The sequence below is a fragment of the Capsicum annuum genome, chromosome 2 (assembly GCF_002878395.1).
Source record: "Capsicum annuum cultivar UCD-10X-F1 chromosome 2, UCD10Xv1.1, whole genome shotgun sequence".
In the NCBI taxonomy this organism is placed as follows: Eukaryota; Viridiplantae; Streptophyta; class Magnoliopsida; order Solanales; family Solanaceae; genus Capsicum; species Capsicum annuum.
Genome location: NC_061112.1, coordinates 148651503 through 148658833, shown reverse-complemented (window position 1 = coordinate 148658833; position 7331 = coordinate 148651503). Strand labels below are relative to the sequence as shown.

Genomic DNA, 7331 nt, shown 5'->3' with positions numbered 1-7331 from the left:
TAAAATGGGATGGAGGTAGTATTAATTTTCTAATATTTGAATGACATATAATAATTATTTAAAGGTGATATAGTAAAATTACAAAGCAAGCAGTTGAACGATCGACAAGCTGCACGAGCCTAAGCTGCTCTCCCATTCACTGTTATATTATAGAAAATATGTAACACCTCCTATTAAAATTTAGCTTTAGGCTTTTAATTTTACTGAGACGCCAGCTTAAGCTGCTCTCCCATTCACTGTTATATTATAAAAAATATGTAAAATTTAACTTTAGGCTATTAATTTTATTGAGACGCCCCTACAGATTTAACGCAATGAAGATAATATTTGAATATTACATACTTTTCTTCCAAATTCTTAAGTCTTTTATTTGACATAGAAAATAATGGTCGAAAACATTCAAATTCTCAAAATAGGAACAATGTGCTATACAAGAGGAGAAACCATTAATCAAACCAAAACAAGTTTAACATAAAGTGCTTTGAAACTGCTTTCTGTTGCATGAATGATCAATATGAACTCGAAAGTTCAAAACAGAATTACATTGAACAATAATTTCATTTTTACTGATGTATGGTAACACATTTATCTGGAAAGATATTCACAACGACCTATACATTGATTAGCTTTTCTGGTTTATTAGTTTACTGCCCTTATCTCCTGATGGTTTCATCCACGACTGAACCTTTTTAAGAGCAAAGATCATGGCGACTCATTGAATATCATCACCTACAAGGCAAAGAGGTCCTTTAATAAGAAAAAATATTGTGCACTATATATGTATGAATGTAAAAAAAATTATTCAACAACACTTTGAAACGATCTAAATCAAACACTGAATAAGAAGTGAGGTTCTTAGAGAGATTGAACAAAGTTTTGTGCTCTCAAATGTTCTGTTCCTCACTATAATCATTCCCCGTTAGTTTCTTAGATGTTTTCTGAGTTGAAGCAAATAATAAACAGAAAGCAGACGGAAAATATCACATCCACCCGATTATACGGATTCTTGAATCGATTTTGTTTCTCAGTCTTCTCTATTGTGTTTTCTAATATTACATTTTCTAGTGGCATTATGCCAATATGTCTTCTATAAGATTAAACATTTAAAATGTAGATTTCAACCTCTCGTTTCTAATTATCCTAAAAGAAACAGCCGCAATCACTCGAATGAAGAAAACCACAAGATAAACTTGAGCCATAGGCTGCAGACTGTTCTAATTAGGCCTTCAGCTCAAATTGAAGTGACATAGTTTTCTATCCTCCCAGTGAATGAATGACCCACATGATTTTGGCAGGACTTGTATTATTTTGTTTGCCAACAGGTAAGCACTCACTGGGAATGGGTAGTAGCAAAGCACATGCGGAATAAACATCCAAGAAGAGGTTACACTGAGGACAAGCAGCAGAGTCACAATACTAAGGAATATTGGGTAGGCTCGGCAAGTTTATGGCAATAGAGTAAAGCAGTATAAATTTGTAGCCTCTGGAAGTCTCATAGATATATTTTGCCATGAACTTAAAAGGTCTCCAGACATATCTTTTATGTTGCTTGATGTAAACATCCATAGATGTTGGTAAAGAAATTGTACTTTTCTGCCCATGCATGTGATCTCCTTGCAAGTACCTACCTACAACAGCTTTCTTCTCCTTCTTTGTCCTCATATTTCGCTATCCACCAGGCTGAAGCCCAAAATATGCTACGGAATCAGAATCAACAAGGTTCAGCAACCTTTGTTCTAAATACTGTCAGAGCCGCATTTTAACTTCAAAACTTCCAAGCCCATTGCAACTCTAAATCCTATCATAAGAGCTCTCCAGGAACACAGACAAATGTGGTGTCAATCTGAACATAGATTTATGGATAAGCAGAGAACAGGCTTGTGAGCCAAGGTACTCTACAAAAATGACAGGCCCAGCCTAACCCCTAGTCTGAACCACAGGCATCAGAACAGAGTTTGATTTGGAAAGAATCTGGTAAAAAATGATAACCCTATGAAAAAAGGATCTAATCATCTCTCCTAAAATGTTTAGACGATGTTGCAATAGCCAACACCTTTATAAGCCCCGTCCATTGACACCCATAATTGTTTCAACCAAGGCCGAGCACTCTTCTCCCGTGTGCGCAAACAGAGCTGCCACTTTCAATGATGGACACCGACCATTGTGTTAAAGTAGCATCGAGTTGTGCTTGGAAACTGGCAAGTTTCAAGTTTCTTAGAAACTTGCGTACACTCATCTCTGACAGAAAATCAACTCTATTAAGTCATTATATAAGCCAATTGTACCAATATCTTCTAGAACACCTTTTCAACAGAACAACACAAGTGTTTGAACCTCTTCATCTTCTTTTTTTTTTTTTTTTATTAAGGTAATGAATTCGAACCTCTTCATCTTTTACACTACTATTTTAAACTGAAATGCCTAACCCACAAAGTATTTATTACAGCTGTAACGCTATACTTTCTGCAATAATCTGATCAAACTACCTCTCCAAACCTATAGATACTTCCCCTCTCATCTTTTTTCCTTGTCACTCATTCTAGTTCCATTGTTTTTCAATGATCTTGAGAAGCCTAATCAGTAAAGTAAAATCTTTAACACATGAGTTTCTGCCTTGATAATTTCCATACACAGAGAACAGAAAACAAATGTTACAAATTCGAAATGCATAACCAAATTTATAAAAAACTTAAAATAGCTAATACCGCTGCACTTCCTCCATTGCGTTTGACACCTATCAGAGTACTTACATTTGAGTATTAGAAAAGTTCAATACTGTCTTGCACTGGAGAAATACCATATACTCCCTTTACTCCAATTTATATTACACTGTTTTCATTTTTGGGATGTTACAAATTGTTTTACACCATTCCATTTCTATACAACTTTCACTAATTCAGATATTAAACTGACTTCAATGCGATGTTTTCTCTATCAAACCAGCTTTTAATCATTACTTTATATTTCTCATGCACCATCACTAATATAATATGAATTTCAAACTAATAATTAAAACTTTTGCACCTTACCGTCATATAGGATGAGTATTTATTGTGTCCAGTACCTATAAATAAATGTGTGCCCCATATTCACATATTCTCAAGTCTTCTATATCAAACTTCTCTTGGTTTACTCTCGCATGTGGTAACCAGGTCCTATAATCTTGGTAGAAACTTAAGTAGGATAATTCGGTCCGTAAAGGTTTTATATCGAGTGTAGGCAACCTTACACTGCCTAGCTGCTAATGTCCCTTCATCTTTTTAGCGACAGTTTGGCAACACCATGCCTTCTCCCAACAACCACCCTAATAGCAACAGGACTCCTTTCATAAACCATTCTAACGGAATTACGCCTCTTTTCTTGTGACCATTCTGACCACATTGCATCCGTTTCCAGCTACCTCTGATGGCACTATGCCTCCTTAAAGCCATCTTTTCAAAGGTGTTGTCTCTTCCTATCTATTGCTCTGGTGATCTTGTGCTTCTTTCTCATGCTCGTTCTGGAGAATGCTCCCCCTCCTCCAGAAGTTATTGATATCCCAATTCTTACAACTATAACGAAAATGAAGCCCACTAGTTTAGTTACTTTCTTTCAATTGTCAAAAGTAGAGCAATTTAAACTGTTTATCATACACATTACAGTAAACTAGTCAAATTTATTAAAGCAACTATTGAGAGGTTTTCTGCAGCTTGTGAACCCACAGTAGATCGTTAACCACATCAGTTCATACTATAGGAATAAACAAAAAAAGGACACTTTTGGCCCCAAAATGTCTGTGAATCGCTTCTAGTTCAGTACTAGCACACAAAGGGAAAGCTCAACTTCAACACAAAGTCATATAAGAATATTGTTGAGCATCCATATAACGTAAAGGACGTCACAGTTACCTTGCCACATACTGGACAGTTGTCACTTCTCTCCATCCACTCATATATGCAACCCAAGTGGAAGTGGTGAGAGCATTTTGTCACTATTTTTGGGTTTTCTTCTGTATATTCTGAAAGAGAGTATCATCAAGATCATGAAATTAATAGTCAAGATATTCCAGGGTTTTTGTAAACATTGAACTGAAATATAAAATGGAAATAAATTGTTATAGGAGCGATTAGTGTATTTCCTATTGCTTGATAGAAAGAATATTGTCTAACCTATGATACTAAAGGGAAGAGAGGGAAATAGGAAAATGTTCTCACAGTTGCTTTAGCAGATGGAGTACATAAATTACTCTGTAAATAAGTGCAACAAGATGGATCACAAAACACCTAAAGCATGACCTACCTTCAAGACATGTAGGGCAGACATCTTCATCTTCTGAAGAATAACAAATTTGAGTAAATTCAGTAGTTGTTTTAGCTGTTGAGAGTTTCAATGACTTGGAATTGTATTCTTTTGATCCTTCTTCACAGATAGACTCCTTCCATTTATTAACCGCACCCAAAGATTCAGAATCATCATCAATATCACTTCTTTGTAGTGGTTCAGTTTCCTCATGCGAGTGACTTGAGCCTTTCTCCCTTCTTGAGATGAGCCCATCTCGTTGCAAGCGGAAGCATCTGGGATCGGCATCATAAGGAAGTGGTCTCGGAGGAGAGCGGTACATATCAGATAGTGAGTTATCAAGGGATGCTGTAGAACTCAAAGATGCTGTACCTCGAGGGGATGAAGGAATGGCATGTTGTTCACCTCTACGAAACAAAGATGCATACTGCACGAAAAAAGATGGAGTGTTCTAAATTCTATGGCAAATGAAGGAGCGTGATTCCATTTGGTACTTACCATTTGGGAATGAAGAGAGTCTTGATAATGATTATAGCTCTAAGATAATATGCTTACGTATTTAAGTCCAGATAATAGCTACTGAAATGATGTTGCAGTATGTAATTCTTCATGTTACATGCATGAACTTTTGATGAACAGTAACAGAGAAATCATAAAGTTATCTTATTGCTAGTGGAGTCCTTGCAACACCATGGAGGAGTCTCATGTGCAAGGCTTTCCGAATTTGTGCAATTTCTGCTTAACCATAAGTGCTGGCTATCCTTTTCCTGAGTTTTTTCAAACGAGCCGCCATAAAGCTAAATACTTCAGGTAAAAATTCAGTGCAGTTCGTCTCTCCAGAATCAAAGAAAATGGGCCTAAAGTCTCTCTAAAACGCACCTAAATAAGAGTTTCTGATAGTAGATTGCCACCTCATCAGTTCACATATCAAAATATTGCTAAAACTTGACTACTCATGTGGTCAAATAGCAGAGTAATATGACAAGTTCAATTTGAACCGCTCTTAATTAGATCAGTAGACACACAAGTAAAAGAAACTGAGATTAGCAATGGTGTGAAATAATGGTAGGAGAGAAAAGAAGGCTGTACAACACAATAGTGCAAAAAAGCATACATACCACGTGCAAGAAGTTTTGAACAAGAGATCGAAGGCATATGCAGTTCCTATATATTGAGCTGTTTGGATTGGCAAAATCTTCGCATTCATCTCGCAAGCAGCAACAAACTGCACCCATGATGCTATCTTCAATCAAATGTCCGTGACTTAAAAACCATTTACGGATGTCATTGGAAATCCTCTAAGTCTTGTGATTGTGCGGTAATGGATGCAAAACTTGCCACAATAGGAACTACAGAAAGTGCAATTGGGCACCCTCTCTCTTCAGGAAACCCTGAATGAGTTGATGCCCTTCGTGACCAAGACCTTAACAAATATTTTAAAGAGTTGCTGCTTGTCACCTGTACAAGTAAAGAGCAACTACGATATAAGGATTGATATAAAAATACATGGATCGTCTACCTGAAATGACACACAATTCGTGCAAAATTGCAGCTTTGAAAAAATGAGAAAGGGTGAATTGCAGAGGTCCCCGGAGTATGAGGTGAAAAAGCTTACAAGTTAAATTCGATATACGAGGGTGCAAAAATCAGATTAAATTTGACCAACAAAAATGCTTCTTAGGGATAATCCTAGCACCGAACAAATTGCAAAAATGGGGGAACTAAAATTGACACTATAATTTCCAGGAACTACAGAAAAGAATTTTCTTAATTCCTAATCTTGAACTCCACTCATGTAAACTTAACATCCAACACAGCTAGCTCCAGTAGATTGAGTCAATGTAAAGCTAGTTAATTTATAATGAACCTCACAATATTAACTACATTAACAAAAGGGAGCAAATGTAATATTGAAAATTCCCATAACCAACTCAAAAATATTTCACTTATTGATATCCTAATTGGAAGCAACAGCACTAAAACAACAGCTAACCCCCAAAAAAGAAACAGAACAAGAAAAAAGAAAGTAATATTGTTACAGTCATCCTAATTTTTGCAATCTTTAACAAGAAGCAAAGGAAACTCTCATGGAACAGTGTTAAAGACACACCTAAACCAAAAAAAAGAAATTTTTTTTAAAAAAAAGTGATCAGCTAAAGAGCATCAAAGTGATCAAGCAATCAAGAATTCTGCCAAGATTATTCACACAACAAAATTCAAGAAATTACAATTATTAAGCCCAAAAAGGGGACTCTGAATCAACAGATTCTGATGATACCCATTTCAAGTGTAATATTTACAAAAAAATTGTGCATTTATTTAGTCAAACTGCACGAAAGCTGATCCACATACCACACCACGTTATTTACAACTAAGCTCCCATCAGTGGGAGATAGATAAAAAGAGTGTAAAAAATAAACTGAGAAAAAGAAAGCAAGAAAAATACCTGAAATTGTGGGAGAAAATAGAGAGAGAAAGATAAAAATAAATTGGATTATTCTTTGCAAGAATAAAGCCTAGATTTCAGATTTCTGAGGTCAAAGGTTTTCTTTTTATTGTTTCTATGTACACATTCCAATGTTCTTCCATTTTTTAAGCCAATAAAAGTTGCTCCTAAATCAATACTTATATGCCAGTAAATTAGCACCAAAAAAAAAAAAAGTAAAATAAAGCATGCTACCCGTCGGTCCATCAATAGTTATTCAATATTAACTTGATATATATATTAAAAAATATTTTTTAAATATAATTAAATAATAAAAATAATTTTATTATATTATTTTTTAAATAAAAATAATTCAGTACTTTAAAAATGTATTAAATATTTATTATAATTAATAATAAAAAATAAAATAGATCGAAATATTTAAATTATTTATTGATTCTTCATATCACATAAATATATTGGATATCTAGTTTTAATATGGATGAATAAAAATAGGTTGGAAGAGTAATTATTTTGGGTGAATGACATATAAATCATGTAGTAGTCTCTTTTATCTTAATTTGTGTGGCGTACTTGAAATTATGTAAAAAAATTATAAGCCACAATA

The 7331-nt window shown here is 34.7% G+C and overlaps 1 protein-coding gene across 3 annotated transcripts; it reads right to left on the bottom strand.

The window, feature by feature from the left end:
* Positions 1-386: 386 nt before the first annotated feature.
* Positions 387-6951, bottom strand: LOC107860419 (E3 ubiquitin-protein ligase At3g02290). 3 transcript variants are annotated; one of them, XM_016705773.2, is made up of 5 exons: positions 6725-6951; positions 5397-5736; positions 4279-4705; positions 3888-3997; positions 387-729 (listed from the first exon to the last, which is right to left on the bottom strand). In XM_016705773.2, the coding sequence occupies exons 2-5, from the start codon at positions 5511-5513 to the stop codon at positions 703-705; spliced, it is 681 nt and encodes a 226-aa protein (XP_016561259.1). In that variant the 5' UTR covers positions 5514-5736; positions 6725-6951; the 3' UTR covers positions 387-702. The 3 variants fall into 3 exon arrangements, with proteins under 3 accessions (XP_016561259.1, XP_016561261.1, XP_016561260.1); XM_016705775.2 differs by lacking the exon at positions 6725-6951 and adding an exon at positions 6507-6713; XM_016705774.2 differs by lacking the exon at positions 6725-6951 and adding an exon at positions 6631-6713.
* Between the last annotated feature and the right edge of the window lie 380 nt (positions 6952-7331).

What these genes read in the sequence shown, in the direction of transcription:
- LOC107860419 (XM_016705773.2), bottom strand. Translation starts at nt 5,513, where the DNA reads ATGGGTGCAGTTTGTTGCTGCTTGCGAGATGAATGCGAAGATTTTGCC. An exon ending in CTGCCCTACATGTCTTGAAG is followed by an intron (nt 3,998 to 4,278) that starts GTAGGTCATGCT and finishes ACTCTCTTTCAG; the next exon opens with AATATACAGAAGAAAACCCA. An exon ending in ACTGTCCAGTATGTGGCAAG is followed by an intron (nt 730 to 3,887) that starts GTAACTGTGACG and finishes TTTGCCTTGTAG; the next exon opens with GTGATGATATTCAATGAGTC.